The following is a 20290-nucleotide window of genomic DNA, read 5'->3' as shown; positions in this document are numbered from 1 at the left end:
AAAAAAAAAAAAGCAAGCTTGAGGACAGGTGCTCTGATCCCCAGAGTCTTCACAGGTGCCTGCTGGGCATGGTTACAGGCTTGTAATCCCACATTTCAGAAACACTAAACAGGAAATGTTCTGGGTTAGCTGCCTAGCTGGACTAGCCACACCCATAAGCTTTCAAGTCAGACACATGAGTCCACTTGCATATGAACATGCACACACACACCACACACCTACAGAAAAACAAGATGATGTTTGTGAGATTCAAAAACCGAATGTGACATTTAGGAGACTTCAGGAGTCAAATGTGTGTGTGTGTGTGTGTGTGTGTGTGTGTGTAACATACATACATACATACACAGTGTTTGTGGTCTAAGAGGAATTTACTGAAATGAGCAGACTGTGGCTGGGCAGGCTATAGGGAAGGCGAGGAAGCACAGAGATCAAGAGCCCAAAACTGGGGGGAACCAGAAGCTACTGCTGACCTGGGACCTGTTGGCAAACTTCAGGTCCCACACTAATGGAAGAGGGAACTGAGCTCAGACATGAGTCCTGTGGTCAGGCAAGCAGGGCTTTCTGCAAACCCGGAAGAAGCTCTCACCCTGACTCCTCCAGCCCAGGCATCTGCAGAGACTTAACAGGAAACAAGCTGAGTAATGTTCAACCTCCATTCCCAGTGTTCAGAGGAAGTACATCTGCCGTTCTCTGATGCCTGCCTTCCTGAAAATGGGCCAGAGTCTCTTTCACTTTTGGAGACCAGTTTCTTAGCTGAGGAGCCTTGTTCAAAGACACACACTCCAGTGGGCCCCATAGAGGAGCAGGGTGAGTAGTGGGACCCAGATTCCACCAAACCACTTAGACCTGGGAGGATAAGGGCTGGCCTCACTACACAAAAACAGACATGGGGATCTCGGCCTGAAAACCAGGGCCCAGGGCCCCAGCCTCTGCTTGGAGAGTCTGCAAGCCAGCTCTGATGGGTGATAGACTAGGTTACCTGTCTGGTTCAAGTGCCTGCTCCTGTTATAGCCTATCCTGCATCCTCCTCTCTACCCTGAATCTGCAGGAATAACTCTCCTGAATGATGAGGCATTGAGAGGGAGGACCAGGGAAGAGAGAGAGAGAGAGAGAGAGAGAGAGAGAGAGAGAGAGAGAGAGAGAGAGAGAGAGAGAGAATCTATGCTATTTACATGGGGTGGTGTGGGAGAGCCAACGTCCCCAGAGAACTAAGTTAGACAAAGTTAGTGAAGAAAACATAGTTGCCTTAGGACCATAACCACAGCACAGGGGTCAGAGTGGGTCCCCCTATATTATAATCTTGACTCCTCTGAGGCACAGGCTTCAGTGTCAGACCTGCCTTGCCAAGTCCACTCCTGGACAAGGACACTGAACTAATTTTCCTTTTATCTTTACATCAGGGCCTCTAAGAAATCTTGTGTCGGACTGTCCCCTGCATACAGGTGGCCCTTTGGCTTTCTCTGGGTAATGTGCCTTCAATCAAATTATTAGTTGACTCAGTCTTGTTCCTCCTTTGTGGTGCCCAGGGACAGAGGACTTCTAAAGATTCCTTCGAAGAGGCTAGCCTTAACTTAGACTGAGCCTTTACTCCGCTCTGTCCTGTATCTTCCCACCTTACCCTGGGTCACAGTAATGGCTGAAATAGTGATCTCCTTAGAGTGGAACTTTAGAAAAGGAAGATGAGGACATGGGATAGTGAGTGTCCTACATAATCCATCATGCATCCTCCATCCCTGTGTTCCTGCCCACACATCCTCCCATCCTTGGTACCCCAACACCCCCTTTTCCAGACCCCAACCTCATCCCTTGATTTGTATCCTCTAATCCTCCCAACCATCATGCTCTGACCCTGCAACCCTCCATCTTCTTACCTCTACATTTCCCTACTCTCATTGTCTACAAGTCTACCTTCATACACCTCCCTTTCCATCAATTTCTCTGCCTAGGCTGAGGCAGTCTTCCCTGCTGTGGTTCTCCAAAGTTAAAAGACCTAGATCTCCTGCATACTGCTACTATAGGGACTAGTGCCTTACTTTAGGAACAGTACTGCTGTGCACCAACAAACCCAGCAAACCCAAGGAAGAACAGCACCCAAAGATTTGATGAAGCACCAGACCAAAAAAAAAAAAAAATCTACTGAATATTGTCTCCTACAGGTGCACTTTGGGTTCCCTTTGACTCTGCTCCTTCCCTTGATCTCTCCATTTCTTCTTATCCTCATATGTCATTTTTGCCCCGTCCTTTAGAAGTTATACATAAGGTCCTCCTAGATCAAATCACTGACATCACTAGGTCTACATTAGGACAATGGCTGCCCTAGCTAGGGACCTACTAGGTTCCCTCTGCTCCATCTCATTGTACAGTTCACAGCCTCCTGTCTATACCTGTTTCAAAAGCTTCTCCAGAAGTAAATGGCAGCAATCACATGACTGATCCAGCAGAGCAGATCAAGTTCAAAATCTCTTTGCAGCACATGAAGTCCACCTGCAACATACACACCCCTAAACCACTAGGAACAGGATGGAACTCCACCTCCATCATCCCCCTCCCACAGGGACCAATCAGTAAGTGAACACACCACCCATTCCTTTCATCTGTTTTTGGGGTGAGATAAATAACCTTAATGACCTAAAAGAAGAAACTCAGACAGCTAAGAAACCCCAACTCAATATAAGGTTCAGCACACCTGCCTTCAGGAGAGCCAACACAACAGCTAGAACATCCACTGGCATCATTCAGCTATGAAATTTTAAAGAGCATGTCCACTGTTACATACTCCTGTCTCAGTGTTCTCTCTTCTGCCCTATGAAGCCCAAGCCCCTGCACCTGGGCACAAAGTACCCACTCCCCAGGAGGGACTTGTGTCTCAATTGTTCTGATCAAAGGTGATGTGACCCTGTAGAGGTTTGTCTGCTTTCTTTTATCAGCAGGTCTCCTCTATCACTTCTGATCAAACACCCATTCACAGAGCAGAACTACCTGGCAGAGACAAGAAGCCACTGGTCTCCTGCTTGCAACAACAGAAGAGCGTCTTGAAGCAATAAGAGCACAAACTGCTCAGAGAAGCAGTATTCAAGGGCTCTATCATCATGGAAGAATCTCAGTCCAAGCAGGAAAGTAGCACAAAAGTGGCTCAGCATGAAGGTCAAGAGGATGTGGACCCAACCTTCAAAACAAAGAAACTTATGGAGGTGGAGCTAATGAAGCACAGAGTGCAGCTAGAGAGGAACTTGAAGCTAAGTAAGTACACAAAGAGCCCCAATTGATCACTCTGTGGCCCCTTCATCACCACTGAGCCCTTCTGCCAAGGTTTCCATGGGCAGGCTATCATCCTGACAAAAGAGTTCACAGGCCCCAGCAGAGGCTGGAACAGGAAGGCTTTCAGAAGCCCCTAACTGAACTCTACAGAACACTCTGATCTACAAAAGTGCATGCTCAGGTCCCCATTTGATGCTCAAATGCCCCTGGAAGAAGCACCCTGAAGCTGTAGTGGGGTATTTGTAGTCAGGCATGCAGAAGTCTTTGAGAAGGTTGGCATAGGGTTCAAGCCAGCTCTTGAGAAGAACAATTAATGACACCATTGCTACATGCCCAGACTTTGGAGCTAGGCAGAGGCAAGGCTCCAGCCTTCCTAATTGTATCCATCTGGGAAATGAGAAGGCGAACAGCTGTCTCCTTAGGCTGTAGCAGTTGAGAGATAATCCATGTCAAATGTTAAACAGTCTGATATTCAATAAATGCTCAATAATTCTAAGTACAAGCCCATGCTATTTCTGCTGTTATGATAGTGTACAACCCTGTGGGACAGAAGCTCAGAGCCACACATGGGGGAGCTGAGGCTCAGAAAGGAATAGAGACTTACACAGAGGACCAGGGTAGATCCAGGAGTTGTGTGAACTTTGTAGTCCCAGAGGAGGGTTTCCCAGCAGCACCTGTGAATGCCTCATTGTCCCCCATGTGATCATCGAGAAGGGTATGAGGCCAAGCATGAAGGACCCCAGCAGTTCTCCCCACCTCCTACCCCTGCCTCTCTGACCAACACACAACCACTGTCTCCTTCTGATAGGACATTCTTTCTCGTTATTCAGACCCACAAAGGTAAGAAAGAGTGAGCAAATGAGAGAAAGAGAGAGGGGGGAGAGGGAGAGGGAGAGGGGGAGAGGGGGAGAGAGAGAGAGAGAGAGAGAGAGAGAGAGAGAGAGAGAGAGAGAAAGGCAAGGCCTTAACAGACAATCCCCTACCATATACAGCTCCTCAAAACTACTGAGCTCAGACCATGAGTCTTGGAGACATTTTCAGATCTGAAAGGAGAAATTAATTGAAATCTAACAAGTCTAGATGCAGAAGAAAAGGTTAATTAGCCTGTGTCTACCCTTATGTTTTGCCTGTGGGACTCTGCATCTTCTCCCATCAGCTTCAGGAGGAAGACTCTGATGGTGATGGAGCTAGGCACCAGTCTCTTGAGTACAGCAGCATATCGTTAGGAATCATTTCGTTGGCATTTCATTGTTGTTCAGTCATGTTTGGTTCTACCCTAGTTCTCTGGGTCTTTAAGCTTCCAGTTTCTGGCCCTGTAGGCATGGGCTCCCTCTTGGGGCTTGTGCCTCAAGTTAGACCAGTCAGTCATTGGCCACTCCCACAAGCACATCTTGCAGGAAGGACAGCTTGTGGGTCAAAGGTTTTGTGGGTGGGTTGGTTTCCCAGTCCCACAACTGGAAGCCTTGCCTGGTTACAGAAAATGAATACTGCATGCTCCATATCCACCAATACTAGGAAACAAATTGATTCCTCTGTCTTCCCCTCTCTGGCTTCATATCAGTCTGATGACTTTGCCATCAGATATGACTTATGTGCACAACTTGTAGTATTCGGTAACCTCTACTATCTGTATAGGAAGTTGCTTTTCTCTTTTGTGTGCTCATTTGTTCGTTCTTTATTTTTCTTCTTGTACCTATATGAGTTGGTCTTTCGTGATTTCTGTGATCTTATTGAAGATCTGGTCTGTACATTGACCTGAGAGTCCCATCCACCCATTCACTTTTGCCTGTAGCTATAAGATTAGTCATTTAGGGATGTCCTAACATTTCCTACATGTTCATCTGAGTTTTTTATCAATTTTTAAAATATTATTTACTTATGTGGTCTAAATCCTATACTTTATAGTCTATCCTCTACTTGATTCGTTCTGATTATAAGACTTTCTTTGAATTTTTTAGTTTTGTTGCTGTTTTTCAATTTGATCTTAATCCAGTCGAGTTTTTTCGTTATTCCTATCTCTTTTGAATTCAGTTTTCAAATCACAGGTTTAAATCATTGTTGTTTCGTTCAGTACTGTGTTCTTGTTTGCTTGCACATCACTTGGGCACCTACCATCTTTGAGTTCATTCTCATCAAGTTCATTTGAGCTCTTTGTCTCTGCCTTCTTTTAACTCCCTAACTCTCTGAGGACTATGATTGCCACTAAGCTCTGTAACTTGGTTCATTTTGGTAATTCTCACCATTTCTATGGACTGGTGGATTGGGAGGCAGCAAATGTTGTCTTGATTTTTCTTTTTGCTATTGCAATGAGACCTGGGCATATGGGTTTTGTTCTTTTGTTTTTGTTCTATGTCTGATATGGACATACCAAGTTGGGCTGACACACAGGATGTATTACCCAGCCTGAACCTGGGGTTAAAAAGAGTGAAGATGGAACCCTATAGGTGGAACAACAATATGAACTAACCAGTACCCCTACCCCCCGAGCTCGAGTCTCTAGCTGCATATGTATCAGAAGATGGCCTAGTCGGCCATCAGTGGAAAGAGAGGCCCATTGGTCGTGCAAACTTTATATGCCTCAGTACAGGGGAACACCAGGGCCAAGAACTGGGAGTGGGTGGGTGGGGAAGTGGGTGGGGGACTTTTGGGGGATAGCATTGGAAATGTAAATGAAATAAATACCTAATTTAAAAAAAGAGTGCAGATGGACCTCTCCAGTCTGGTTTGCAATTCTGCTTGTAGGACCTGGGGTGGATCTGGTGGTTGGAGAGGGTGAAATCTTGGCAGGGGCAGACAGAATCACCAGGCAGAGCCTGAGCACAGGGTGAGTCTGAAGGATAGATGTGATGCATACAGTCATGGGTTGACCAGAGTTGTCTGATGGCTGTGTCAGGGAGCACACAGAGAATGTGTAGTTTAAAATTTTTGTCTCTGTGACATATGACTGGACAAGAGTGGAGACAGTTCTATGATCTAGTAAATGCCAAAGAGAGAAGAACCAGGAGGTCATGATCCCTCTGAAGCAACTGCAGAACTATTAGGATTGCATGCTTAAGGTATGGGGGTTGGCAATGATAGAGAGTTCAGGTAGATTATTTGTTGCTATACCACCCGGATGAGATAAAGTATAACCAGGTGTGTCCCACGTAGAGGGGAGAGTCAGAAGGAGATCAGAATCACTGGTAGCTGCTGAGCAGTAACCACAGTGGAGGGGTGCTATGTTTGGTTCTACAGGTCTAGTATGAATTTGTTTTGTTTGAAAACTTCATACTTTATACACTGTAGCTTGATCATATCCACTCCCAACTCCCCCAGAACACCCTCCACCACACACCCTCCCATTCTCATGTCCTCTCCCCTTTTTGTTTTGTTGATGTTATCATTGGCATTGATTTATCTGCTACTCATTGTTGACTTAAACCTCTCAGTCCAGTCAATGCTACCTGATAGACTATTTTCGGTTATACTTGTACACATCTTGCGCAAGCAACTGTATCTGTATTGAGTTCGTGAGTACAACAGTCATGTAATGTTCAGAAAAGCACATCTCACTGCACTCCTTCCTATCCTTCTGCTCTTTCATTCTTTCTGCCAACTCACCTGAAGTGTTCCCAGAGCCTTGCTAATCCCACTTAGATATTCCACTTAGGGCCAAGTACTCAACACACATTTAATCACAATTTTTACTCTGAGTCTCTATGTTAATTGCTGACCACTGCACAAAGAAGCTTATTTGGACAAGGTTTACGTTAATCTCTGAGTATAAAAATATTCAAAAGGCAGTTAAACAATATGTCCATTTAGCAAAACAACAGAGATAGATCCTCTCCTAGGGCCCATGACCTCCTACACCATGGGCTTTAGACCACATTTACAGTACTAGGAAAGAATTCCCCCCTGTGGAATTCAAATCTAATCAGAAATTCCTCAATAATAATCATAGAACTGTTGGTTACCTTATAATCTTCATGCAACTACTGCACTAGTGAGCATGACTTCCCTAGCGGATCAGTATTGTAGCATTCAGGCTCACCACTAGAGATTAATTCCATTGATGGTTTTTCTCCCCAAGTGGCCTCATACCATGTCCTAGGACTATGAAAACCTACCCAGCATAGATGAAATGACATGACTGTTCTAACTTGGGTTCTTTAGGTCTTGTAACAAAAAATATGTGATGTCTTCAGCATCAGGGTGTAAGTCTACTTCCTTTAGACTCTGAAGAACAATGGCAACAGGCTTCTTTGTCTTCTGTCTTTGGAGTTACTGCTTCCTCCATGACCAGTAAAACTTTGGGAGGTACTCCATGCTTGGCACTTGGATTTTAATTTATTAACTCATGTCTTCTCAGGACTGTAAGCTCATTGCTCAATAGTCTACATTTATTTAAGGTATATTTCATATATATCCCAAAAGTCCCCCATATCCTCCCCCTTCCACTCCCCTACCCACCCTCTCCCACTTTTTGGCCCTGGCATTCCGTTGCACTGGGGCATAGAAAGTTTGCATGTCCAATGGGCCTCTCTTTCCGGTGATGGCCTACTAGGCCATCTTTTGATACATATGCAGCTAGAGACAAGAGCTGCAGGGTACTGGTTAGTTCAAAATGTTGTTCCACCTATAGGGTTGCAGATCGCTTTAGCTCCTTGGGTACCTTCTCTAGCTCCTCCATTGGGGGCCCTGTGATCCATTCAATAGCTGACTGTGAGCATCCACTTATGTGTTTGCTAGGCCCTGGCATAGTCTCACAAGAGACAGCTATATCAGGTTCCTTTCAGCAAAATCTTGCTAGTGTATGCAATGGTGTCACCATTTGGAGGCTGATTATGGGATGGATCCCTGGATATGGCAGTCTCTAGATGGTCCATCCTTTCGTCTCAGCTCCAAACTTTGTCTCTGTAACTCCTTCCATGGGTGTTTTGTTCCCAAATCTAAGAAGGGGCAAAGTGTCCACACTTTGGTCTTCGTTATTCCTGAGTTTCATGTGTTTTGCAAATTGTAACTTATATCTTGGGTATTCTAAGTTTCTGGGCTAATATCCACTTATCAGTGAGTACATATCATTTGAGTTCTTTTGTGATTGTGTTACCTCACTCAGGATAATGCCCACAAGGTCCAACCATTTGCCTAAGAATTTCATAAATTCATTCTTTTTAATAGCTGAGTAGTACTCCATTGTGTAAATGTACCACACTTTTTGTATCCATTCCTCTATTGAGGGGCATCTAGGTTCTTTCCAGCTTCTGGCTATTATAAATAAGGCTGCTATGAACATAGTGGAGCATGTGTCTTTCTTACTAGTTGGAACATCCTCTGGATATATGCTCGGGAGAGGTAGTACCCCTCAACAGATCTTTTCCCAATCTGTTGGTGGCCTTTTTGTCTTATTGACAGTGTCTTTTGCCTTACAGAAGCTTTGCAGTTTCATGAGGTCCCATTTGTCAATTCTCAATATTACAGCACAAGCCATTGCTGTTCTATTCAGGAATTTTTCCCCTGTGCCCATATCTTCGAGGCTTTTCCCCACTTTCTCCTCTATAAGTTTCAGTGTCTCTGGTTTTATGTGGAGCTTCTTGATCAACTTAGATTTGACCTTAGTACAAGGAAATAGGAATGATTCAATTCTCATTCTTCTACATGATAACCACCAGTTGTGCCAGCACCATTTGTTGAAAATGCTGTCTTTCTTCCACTGGATGGTTTTAGCTCACTTGTCAAAGTTCAAGTGACCATAGGTGTGTGGGTTCATTTCTGGGTCTTCAATTCTATTCCATTGGTCTACTTGTCTGTCACTATACCAGTACCATGCAGTTTTTATCACAATTGCTCTGTATTAAAGCTTTAGATCAGGCATTGTGATTCCACCAGAGTTTCTTTTATCCTTGAGAAGAGTTTTTGCTATCCTCGGTTTTTTGTTATCCCAGATGAATTAGCAGATTGCTCTTTCTAATTCGTTGAAGAATTGAGCTGGAATTTTGATGGGGATTGCATTGAATCTGTAGATTGCTTTTGGCAAGATAGCCATTTTTACAATGTTGATCCTGCCAATCCATGAGCATGGGAGATCTTTCCATCTTCTGAGATCTTCTTTAATTTCTTTCTTCAGAGACTTGAAGTTCTTACCATACAGATCTGTCACTTCCTTAGTTAGAGTCATGCCAAGATATTTTATATTATTTGTGACTATTGAGAAGAGTGTTGTTTCCCTAATTTCTTTCTCAGCCTGTTTATTCTTTGTATAGAGAAAGGCCATTGACTTGTTTGAGTTAATTTTATATCCAGCTACTTCACCGAAGCTGTTTATCAGGTTTAGGAGTTCTCTGGTGGAATTTTTAGGGTCACTTATATATACTATCATATCATCTGCAAAAGTGATATTTTGACTTCTTCTTTTCCAATTTATATCCCCTTCATCTCCTTCTGTTGTCGAATTGCTCTGGCTAGGACTTCAAGTACAATGTTGAATAGGTAGGGAGAAAGTGGGCAGCCTTGTCTAGTCCCTGATTTTAGTGGGACTGCTTCCAGCTTCTCACCATTTACTTTGATATTGGCTATTGGTTTGCTGTAGATTGCTTTTATCGTGTTTAGGTATAGGCCTTAAATTCCTGATCTTTCCAAGACTTTTATTACGAATGGGTGTTGGATTTTGTCAAATGCTTTCTCCGAGTCTAAGGAGATGATCATGTGGTTTTTGTCTTTGAGTTTGTCTATATAATGGAATACGTTGATGGATTTCCATATATTAAACCATCGCTGCATCCCTGAAATAAAACCTACTTGGTCAGGATGGATGATTGTTTTAATGTATTCTTGGATTCGGTTAGCAAGAATTTTATTGAGTATTTTTGCATCGATATTCATAAGGGAAATTGGTCTGAAGTTCTCTATCTTTGTTGGATCTTTCTGTGGTTTAGGTATCAGAGTAATTGTGGCTTCATAGAATGAGTTGGGTAGAGTACCTTCTACTTCTATTTTGTGAAATAGTTTGTGCAGAACTGGAATTAGATCTTCTTTGAAGGTCTGATAGAACTCTGCACTAAACCCATCTGGTCCTGGGCTTTTTTTGGTTGGGAGACTATTAATGACTGCTTCTATTTCTTTAGGGGCTATGGGAGTGTTTAGATCGTTAACTGGATCCTGATTTAACTTTGGTACCTGGTATCTGTCTAGAAGTTTGTTCATTACGTCCAGGTTTTCCAGTTTTGTTGAGTATAGCCTTTTGTTGAAGGATATGATGGTGTTTTGGATTTCTTCAGGATCTGTTGCTATGTCTCCCTTTTCATTTCTGATTTTGTTAATTAGGATGCTTTCCCTGTGCCCTCTCGTGTGTCTGGTTAAGGGTTTATCTATCTTGTTGATTTTCTCAAAGAACCAGCTCCTCGTTTGGTAGATTTTTGAATAGTTCTTCTTGTTTACACTTGGTTGATTTCGCCCCTGAGTTTGATTATTTCCTGCTGTCTACTCCTCTTGGGTGAATTTTCTTCCTTTTTTTCTAGAGCTTTTAGGTGTGTTATCAAGCTGCTATTGTGTGCTCTCTCTAGTTTCGTTTTGGAGGCACTCAGAGCTATGAGTTTCCCTCTTAGAAATGCTTTCATTGTGTCCCATAAGTTTGGGTATGTTGTGGCTTCATTTTCATTGAACTCTAAAAAGTCTTTAATTTCTTTCTTTATTCCTTCCTTGACCAAGGTATCATTGAAAAGAGTGTTGTTCATTTTCCACTTGAATGTTGGCTTTCCATTATTTATGTTGTTATTGAAGATCAGTCCATGGTGGTCTGATAGGATGCATGGGACAATTTCAATATTTTTGTATCTGTTGAGGCCTGTTTTGTGACCAATTATATGGTCAACTCTGGAGAAGGTACCATGAGGTGCTGAGAAGAAGGTATATCCTTTTGTTTTAGGATAAAATGTTCTGTAGATATCTGTTAAGTCCATTTGTTTCATATCTTCTGTTAGTTTCACTGTGTCTCTGTTTAGTTTCTGTTTCCATGATCTGTCCATTGATGAAAGTGGTGTGTTGAAGTCTCCCACTATTATTATGTGAGGTGCAATGTGTGCTTTGAGCTTTACTAAAGTTTCTTTAATGAATGTTGCTGCCCTTGCATTTGGAGCATAGATATTCTGAATTGAGAGTTCCTCTTGGAGGATTTTCCCTTTGATGAGTATGAAGTTTCCCTCCTTGTCTTTTTTGATAACTTTGGGTTGGAAATCGATTTTATTCGATATTAGAATGGCTACTCCAGCTTGTTTCTTCAGACCATTTGCTTGAAAATTGTTTTCCAGCCTTTCACTCTGAGGTAGTGTCTGTCTTTTTCCCTGAGTTGGGTTTCCTGTAAGCAGCAGAATGTTGGGTCCTGTTTGTGTAGCCAGTCTGTTAGTCTATGTTTTTTTATTGGGGAATTGAATTTATTGATATTAAGAGATATTAAGGAAAAGAAATTGTTGCTTCCTGTTATTATTGTTTTTAGAGTTGGCATTCTGTTCTTGTGGCTGTCTTCTTTTTGGTTTGTTGAGGGATTACTTTCTTGCTTTTTCTAGGGCATGGTTTCCGTCCTTGTATTGGTTTTTTTCTGTTATTATTCTTTGAAGGGCTGGATTCGTGGAAAGATAATGTGTGAATTTGGTTCTGTCGTGGAATACTTTGGTTTCTCCATCTATGGTAATTGAGAGTTTGGCTGGGTATAGTAGCCTGGGCTGGCATTTGTGTTCTCTTAGTATCTGTATAACATCTGTCCAGGCTCTTCTGGCTTTCATACTCTCTGGTGAAAAGTCTGGTGTAATTCTGATAGGCCTGCCTTTATATGTTACTTGACCTTTTTCCCTTACTTCTTTTAATATTCTATCTGTATTTAGTGCATTTGTTGTTCTGATTATTATGTGTCAGGAGGAATTTCTTTTCTGGTCCAGTCTATTTGGAGTTCTGTAGGCTTCTTGTATGTTCATGGCATCTCTTTCTTTAGGTTTGGGAAGTTTTCTTCTATAATTTTGTTGAAGATATTTGCTGGCCCTTTAAGTTGAAAATCTTCATTCTCATCTACTCCTATTATCCATAGGTTTGGTCTTCTCATTGTGTCCTGGATTTCCTGGATGTTTTGAGTTAGGATCTTTTTGCATTTTGTATTTTCTTTGATTGTTGTGTAGATGTTCTCTATGGAATCTTCTACACCTGAGATTTTCTCTTCCATCTCTTGTATTCTGTTGCTGATGCTTGCATCTATGGTTCCAGATTTCTTTCCTGGGTTTTCTATCCCTAGCGTTGCCTCACTTTGGGTTTTCTTTATTGTGTCTACCTCCCTTTTTAGGTCTTGGATGGTTTTATTCAATTCCATCACCTGTTTGGTAGTGTTTTCCTGCAATTCTTTAAGCTATTTTTGTACTTCCTCTTTAAGGTCTTCTACCTGTTTAGCAGTGTTCTCCTGTATTTCTTTAAGTGAGTTATTAATTAAAGTCCTTCTTGATGTCCTCTACCATCATCATGAGATATGTTTTTAAATCAGGGACTATCTTTTCAGGTGTGTTGGGGTGCCCAGGACTGGGTGGGGTGGGAGTGCTGCATTCTGATGATGGTGAGTGGTCTTGGTTTCTGTTAGTAAGATTCTTACGTTTGCCTTTCACCATCTGGTAATCTCTGGAGTTAGTTGTTGTAGTTGTCTCTGGTTAGAGCTTGTTCCTCAGGTGATTATGTTAGCCTCTGTCAGCAGACCTGGGAGACTAGCTCTCTCCTGAGTTTCATTGTTCAGAGTACTCTCTGCAGGCAAGCTCTCCTCTTGCAGGGAAGGTGCCCAGATATCTGGTGTTCGAACCTGCCTCCTGGCAGAAGTTGTGATCCACTCACCAGAGGTCTTGAGATCCTGTGGAGGGTCTTGTGGGTACCTTGCAGGTGTTCGCAGACTCCGCGCCCAAAGTAGCCCGGTGCTGGCATGGACAGGAAGTGACTTGTGCCCCTGATCAGACTGGGTTTTCTGCTTCCCTAATTAATGTAGTCACAGGTCCCGGGCGATTGGATTGGAGCAGAAGCTGTGTTCCACTCACCAGAGGTCTTAAGATCCCATGGAGGGTCCTGTGGGTACCTTGCGGGTGTCCACAGACTCCACGCCCAAGATAGCCCTGTGTTGGTGTGGACCGGAAGGGCTTAAGGTATATTTCTGATTAAGGTCAAACTAGTTGTTTTCCATAAGGAACTTTCATACATTATTAATCTGGGTTAATCAATACCTACCTACTCCTCTCCTTTGTCAAACAATCATTATCCTCTCTTCAACTTTGAACCCAATTTTCATTATGAGAAGTGTTCTACTCTATTTGCACCCCTCAAGTCCTTTTACCCAAAGCGTCTCTTGGGCTCATTAGAGTTTCCTGACCTCTAGAAACACTCCAAACAAGCTTTATATGTCCCCACTTCTAGATGAAAAACTACAGGCAATTAATGGCTGCTGAGAGAGAGAGAGAGAGACAGAGAGAGAGAGAGACAGAGAGAGAGAGAGAGAGAGAGAGAGAGAGAGAGAGAGAGAATCGGTCTTCTCCAGAGATGAGTCCCTCATAGGTTATTTAATCTTGGTCAGCATTACACACATATACATAACAGCAGCACTAACAGGACTCATCAGAATCTGTGTGTTATGTACTACCCAGTCTCTATTTTCTGTCCTGGCAATGGAAATTGCCAAACCCAGACATTTGTTCTCCATTTAGCGCGCTCTGCAGTTTGCCACTGAGCACCTTGCCGAGCTTCACCTCTCCTGCCCTACTCTTGCTTCCTCCAACCAGCACAGCTGAGGATTCATCCTCCAGATTGTGATGAGAACACAAACTTCATCCAGCATCTTCACTGGAAGGAACTCAAACCAAGACAGATTTAAAAATGAGTCTAAATCTGAAAGGGAAGGAGAGGACTCAGAAGAAGTGCACTGGGACTAGAGAAAGGTGGGAATCATGGGAATGTTGGGTGTAAGTAGAAAACTTTCAAGAACTTAACAGAAATATTTGAAAAATTAAACATGAAAATAAAAAATATGTAGAGCTAGAATACATATATGACAGAAAAGTTGTGACATTTGTCTCTGGCAGCAATAGATAACTCACTAAGTAAAATATTTCACATCTACTTTAAAAATATTTCTTCCATCTACTTTATGTGAGTTTTTATGAGCCTTGTTCTTTTTTATGTGTATGTGTAGTGAGCATATATATGTATATGTATGTTTGCATGTGTGACAGCATATTCGAGTGGGGGGCCACATCGTGCATGTACATGTGAGTGTGTAGCAGTAAATTTCCAACCCAAATAACCCTGTGCAATGAAAACACAACTCAATTAAAATGAATACATGCTGTGTGCCTACATTGGGCAGTTCTACCACTACACTACTATATTCTCCAGCTATGAGATCCCTTATAACTTGCGGTTTCTCTAGGCCATGTGTTTCTGATCTGTTTTCTTTCCACCTCCTCTTCTTCAATCTTCCTCTCACTTCTTCCTCTCCTCATCTCCTCCTCATATCTCTCTCTCTTTCTCTAAAACCTTTTGCTCCACTTTTTCCTTCCACTGCCCAGTCACTGGCTCTAGCCTTTATTTTACAAGTTAAAATGAGGGGGAAGGTTCACATGAAGTCACCTGAGTATGTGATTCATTCTAAGTCAGAGGCAGTCCCTTTGGAGAAGCAGATTAGCATCTAAATACAAACAGCACCAGGGCAATCCACAACATTCCCTGTTTTTCCAATTAAAAGGCTTTTTTTCTCTCAGATATAATTTGAGTACAACTATTACCATTCTACAATTTATAAGTGTAAGATAAACTTAGCACCCAGTTCATCAATTTTGTCAATTAGATAAAGCACCTTACCATCTATCCTAATTTAAAAGTCTTATAATTCTACACCTAACATATGTCCTGGTTTTAGACTGTATACCATCTGAAAACCATCCTCTCAAATCTCTATCATCTTTCTCAATGCTAAACAGCGTCAACTGGCTGTGAGACTACAACCAGTCTTCAACACATCAGAAGTCTGAGAACAACTAATATTATCTAAAATTATGAGGAGCACAAAACATAGCTGCAAAACTTGGCCAGTTTATAGAGACTGCTGATCATCTGGACAGTTCCTCATTCATCAAAATGTGGGAACATCAGTCTTCAGCCTTCATCACCTTGCATCAGAGAGCCTGGAAGACCTGTATGGGATCTTATGCTTCTTATATATAGTGGATAACTCCTATTTCTGATCATTTGTTGTAGCTGAATAAATAGAAAAGTCAATTCAGGATCATCCTGAATAAGTTCAGCAGTCTGTCTCTATGTGTAAAACCATGCTTTCTGCATATTGATAGTCAGTTACTATATTAAGAGACTCTTGAAAATCTGACAACAGAATAAGGATTGCATATAATTCAGATTTTTGAACTGACTTATAGGGGCTCTCAACTACCTTACTTACATCTTCTGATTTATGTTCTGCCTTTCCTGATTTACTGGCATCAGTGTAAAATGTAGGGGCTCCAGATATTGGAGTTCCTTTTATTATCCGAGGGAGAATCCAATTAGTTCTTTTTATGAACTCAAGCCACATGCTTTTAGGATATCTGTTGTTAATCTCTCTCAAGAAATTACTGCATGCTCTTTGCCAATATTTATCTTGTGCCCATAACAAGGCAATTTCTGCATTAGTAAAAGACAACACAATTTCAGCTGGATCCATTCTGACTAATTGTCAAAGTCTCATTTTTCCTTTTAGTACCAATTCAGAGACTTTCTCAGTGTAGGTTTTTAGTTTTTTTACTCTGTTTATGTGCTAAAAATATCCATTCTAAGATATAATCTTCCCTCTGCATGAGAATAAGTAGAAGGTAAGATGACTAAGATGTAGGCCATCTTTGAATCAATTTCCTTTCTACCATAACTAACTCCTTCTCAGCTTTGGCTGATAATTTCCTTGAGCTACTTAAATCTTTATCACCTTGTAAGGTTTGAAATAACTTGCTTAGCTCTTGAGTGGCCAAACCAATTGCAGGCCACAGCCAGTTAATATCTCCCAGTAGCTTCTGAAAATCATTAAGGGTCCTTAACTGGATTCTTCTCATTTGCTCCCTTTGTGGCCTAACCTTTTGCAGACTTATTTTATACCCTAGATAATTAATAGAATCCCCTCTTTGAATTTTTCAGGGGCAATTTGCAATACCCAGCAAAACAAGTTGTTTTTTTTTTTATTACTTCATCAAACATTCTTTCCAGGACATTTATATCTGGATCCGCCAATAGGTTGTCATCCATAAAATGATAAATAATGGATTTGGGAAATTGTTTGCAAATCATCTCTAATGGCTTTTGTAAAAATATTGACATGATGTAGGGCTATATAACATTCCTTGTGGCAGGACTTTCCAATGATATCTTTTTATTGGGCGATCTCTATTGAAGGTAGGTATCGAGAAAGCAAACCTTTCCTTATCGTGTTCATGTAGAGGAATTGTGAAAAATCCATCTTTTAGATCACTCACTATGATAGCCCATTCCTTAGACACAAGGAAGGCAATGGGATTTTCCAGGCTGCAAGAAACTCACTGGCTGAATAATCTTATTAATCACTCAGATCTGTCAACATCCTCCATTTGCCCAATTTTTTTTAATGACAAATACTGGAGAATTCCAAGGGCTGGAAGACTCCTCTATATGCTGAGCCTCCAGCTGCTCCTGGACTAACTGTTCTAATACCTGTACTTTTTCTTTTGTCATAGACCATTGATCAATCCAAATGGGTTGGTCAGTCAACCACCTTAGTGGTAAGGCTGTTAGTGTCTTATCAGCCCCAGCTCCTTTGGGTAGAGCTAAATTGTCAGCCTCTGCTATATTTTGTTTATGGACTGCTTGGGTAGTCTATAACTACCTTTGATAACGAACTCTTAACTAACTAAAAATTTTTATTAGGAGCCTGGCTGGTTTCATGGCAACACTGAAACCAAGGGGATATTAATTTGTGTTTTCCACTGATGTAATAAATCTCTTCCCCCATAAGTTAATGGCTATATCAGCTACATATGGCCTCACTTTTCCTACCTGACCTTCTGGTCCTATACATTTAAGCCATCTGGTGCTTTGCTTTATTTGGAATAAAATTCCAACTCCTCAGAATTGGATGTCTACTTCTTGAAGTGGCCAACTTGCAGACCAATATTTTAGAGAGATAATGGTGACATCTACTCCAGTGTCAACTATTCCTTCAATCTCAATATTGTTTACTTGCATTGTTAGTTTTGGCCTTTGATCCTCTATAGAAGTTTGCCAAAATACTCATTTTTGGCTCCCTTTTAGGTTCTTTGAGCTGTCTATAAAGCTCCCTTTTAGGTTCTTTGAGTTGTCTATAAAACTTGCCTCAGGCTTGTTATCTGGTCTCACATCTGCTTTTGAAGCAGTGACATTAAATTGTACTGAAAAAGAGAACTCTCTCTGCCTGGCATTGGGGCCTGTAAAAGGCCCCCTGGGAGATTTTTGGTAAAGTTCTGCCCCATTTGTCTGTTGTTGCTCTACATTCCGTAGTCAAATGGCGACCTTTGCCACATCTTTGATATACTCCAGAAGGCATAGGCCCCCTTTTGGAATTACCTTGGGTTTTTTTCTGCAGTTATTTCTGACATGACCCTGCTCACCACAATTAAAACATTTGAAATCTTGGGTTATCTTTGGGTGTCTAGTGGCAGCTTCTCCTATTACAGTCATATCAGGTGAGCAAGATACAACATCAGCTGTATGTCTAATCTACTCATTGATTGATGTTGACCCTGCTCTGATAGAACCTAGTGGGGAAACCCCCACTCAATTTCTGATTCGGGATGCACCCAAAGAATCATGAATAGACCACCCTAATGTAATTACATGAGGTAATTTAATGACGGAGCACCTGACCGACATGCATCCCACACAGGAGATAACGGATGTCGGCCACGAGGCTCGAAAGCTAGGGGGGGTTATGGGGTAAGGAGCTTAGGGGTGTGGAATTCAGCATAGTGATAAACTATTGGCTTATTCAAACATCAGCAGAAAAATTACATGTACGTGCAGGGTGTCAGAGTTCTGTGAGTTGTTTACTCAGTTCAGATAGCCCTGTTATGTCCTCACATTCCTCCTTATCTTATGGTCAAGCTGTTCCCAGGAATGTTTTAACTACGGGGCATACCCGGGTTTGTTTTTCTTTATTCTCAGCCCCAGGCAGCCTCTAGGCTCACAAACAACCAGCAATTTCTGAGTACTTTATATGACTTACAGGTCTTGAAATTTCATTTCTTTCAGCTCTTGGTGGTCTGATCACTTCCTTGCATTCAGAATTTGCATTTTCAAAGTCTAAAGTCTTGATTATTGCCTTTCTTGCTGCTGAATCTGATACACTCCTTTCCACAGCTGAGGCCAGCCTTTGCAAAAAGTCAGGGAAGGTTTTTTTTGGACCTTGCATGACTTGAGTAAATGGTTCGAGTCTTTTCCCTGATTCTGTGAATTTGTCCCAGGCCTTTACAGCTGACAATCAACACAATGCCAGACTTTTTTCATCATATACAGCCTGCACCTCTACCTCAGCAAAGCGACCTTCACCAAGCAGATGATATGGTGAAATCTCTCTGCCTCTGGCTCTCTTTTGTCATGCTATCTCCCTAGCCTCATCTCTCCACCATAAGAACCATTGTAAATGTACAGCAAGCTCTACTATTGCTCTTGCCATTTTTTTTCCAGTCTTTAGGGGCTTGCTCTATTTTTAATAGCCCAAGAACTCAGAATTTGTTTTACAAATGGCAAATGCATTCCAAAATTAGTGACACTTACCTTAAATCTCCTCAGTTCTAACACATTGCCATTCAAATTCCTGATAACCCAGTGGATGATCATCTTCTGGAGGTCTTTGTTGTATACTAACCAGATAGACTAAAGTTTGTTTTCTAATAACCTTTGGTTGGCTTTCTCTAATTTTCCTTAATTGAAAATTTAAATTCCTCTCTTAAGATCTGTGTACATGCTTCATATCTCTCCTTTTGTCACTCCTCTTGTTTCTTGACTTTTTAAAATTATTTTATTTATTTACATTCCAGTCATTGCCCCCCAGACTCATTCCCACAGTTCCTCATCCCATTCTTCCTCCCCTTTGACTCTGAAAGGGTACCCCCTACCAGACCTTCCCCCCTTCCCTGGATCCTCAAGTCTCTTAAGGATTAAGCGCATCTTCTCCCACTGAGGCCAAACCAGGCAGACCTTTGCTATATATGTGCCAGGGGCCTTGGACCAGCCCATGTATGCTCCTGATTGGTGGCTCGGTCTCTAGCAGCTCCCTGGCATCTGGGTTAGTTAAGGCTGCTGGTCTTCCTTTGGGTCACCCTCCCCTTCAGCTTCTTCAGTCCTTCCCCTAATTCAATGATAGGGGTCCCCAACTTCAGTCCAATGGTTGGGTGTAAGTATCTGCATCTGATTCAGTCAGCTGCTGGTAGGGCCTCTCAGAGACCACCCCTGCCAGACTTCTGTCTGTAAGCACTTCAAAACATCAGTAATAATGTTAGGCCTTAATGCTACACCATGAGATGGGTCGAAGTTGGGTTGGTCATTGGACCACTTTTCCTTCAATCTCTTCTCCATTTTTGTCCCTGCAGTTCTTTTAGACAGGAGCAATTCTGGGTCAGGAATTTCGATTGTGGATTAGTAACCCAGTTCCTCCACTTGAGGCCCTATCTATCTACTGGAGGCCCTATCTATCTCTTTGATTTCTAAGTGGAAATGTTTTTATACTTGTTTTTTCATTGGTTGATTGAGTTACTAATTAACTGACTGATTGATAGAATGATAGATTGATATCCTAGAATGATTTCAAATACCCCATATGGAAAAACTGGGTGTAAGATCCTGATTCTCCTGTCTCTGTCTTCTGAGTGATGAATTATAGAGCTACAGCACCATTCTCAGTGGTTTTTCAAACCTGTATATTAATTATAGTTCTGGAGGCTGAAAGTCTAAGACTGAAAACTACTTAGCCTCAAAAATGGTATATAAAGACAGA

At 41.9% G+C, this 20290-nt stretch overlaps 1 protein-coding gene across 3 annotated transcripts in view; it reads left to right on the top strand.

The window, feature by feature from the left end:
• Positions 1 to 486: 486 nt before the first annotated feature.
• The window catches only part of Nlrp1a (NLR family, pyrin domain containing 1A), a 53773-nt gene continuing 33969 nt past the window's right edge, over positions 487 to 20290 (top strand). Inside the window, exons 1-2 of one of the 3 annotated variants that reach the window (XM_017314354.2) lie at positions 487 to 807; positions 2931 to 3240. In XM_017314354.2, coding sequence (XP_017169843.1) covers positions 3090 to 3240 — 151 coding nt within the window. In that variant the 5' untranslated portion in view covers positions 487 to 807; positions 2931 to 3089. Of the gene's footprint in view, positions 808 to 2173; positions 3241 to 20290 lie in introns of those variants that run through there. The other 2 variants (NM_001004142.2, XM_017314355.1) reach the window with 2 other exon arrangements.

This window comes from Mus musculus, chromosome 11 (genome assembly GCF_000001635.26).
Source record: "Mus musculus strain C57BL/6J chromosome 11, GRCm38.p6 C57BL/6J".
NCBI classification, from domain to species: Eukaryota; Metazoa; Chordata; class Mammalia; order Rodentia; family Muridae; genus Mus; species Mus musculus.
This window is presented reverse-complemented; position numbering and strand designations above follow the sequence as displayed.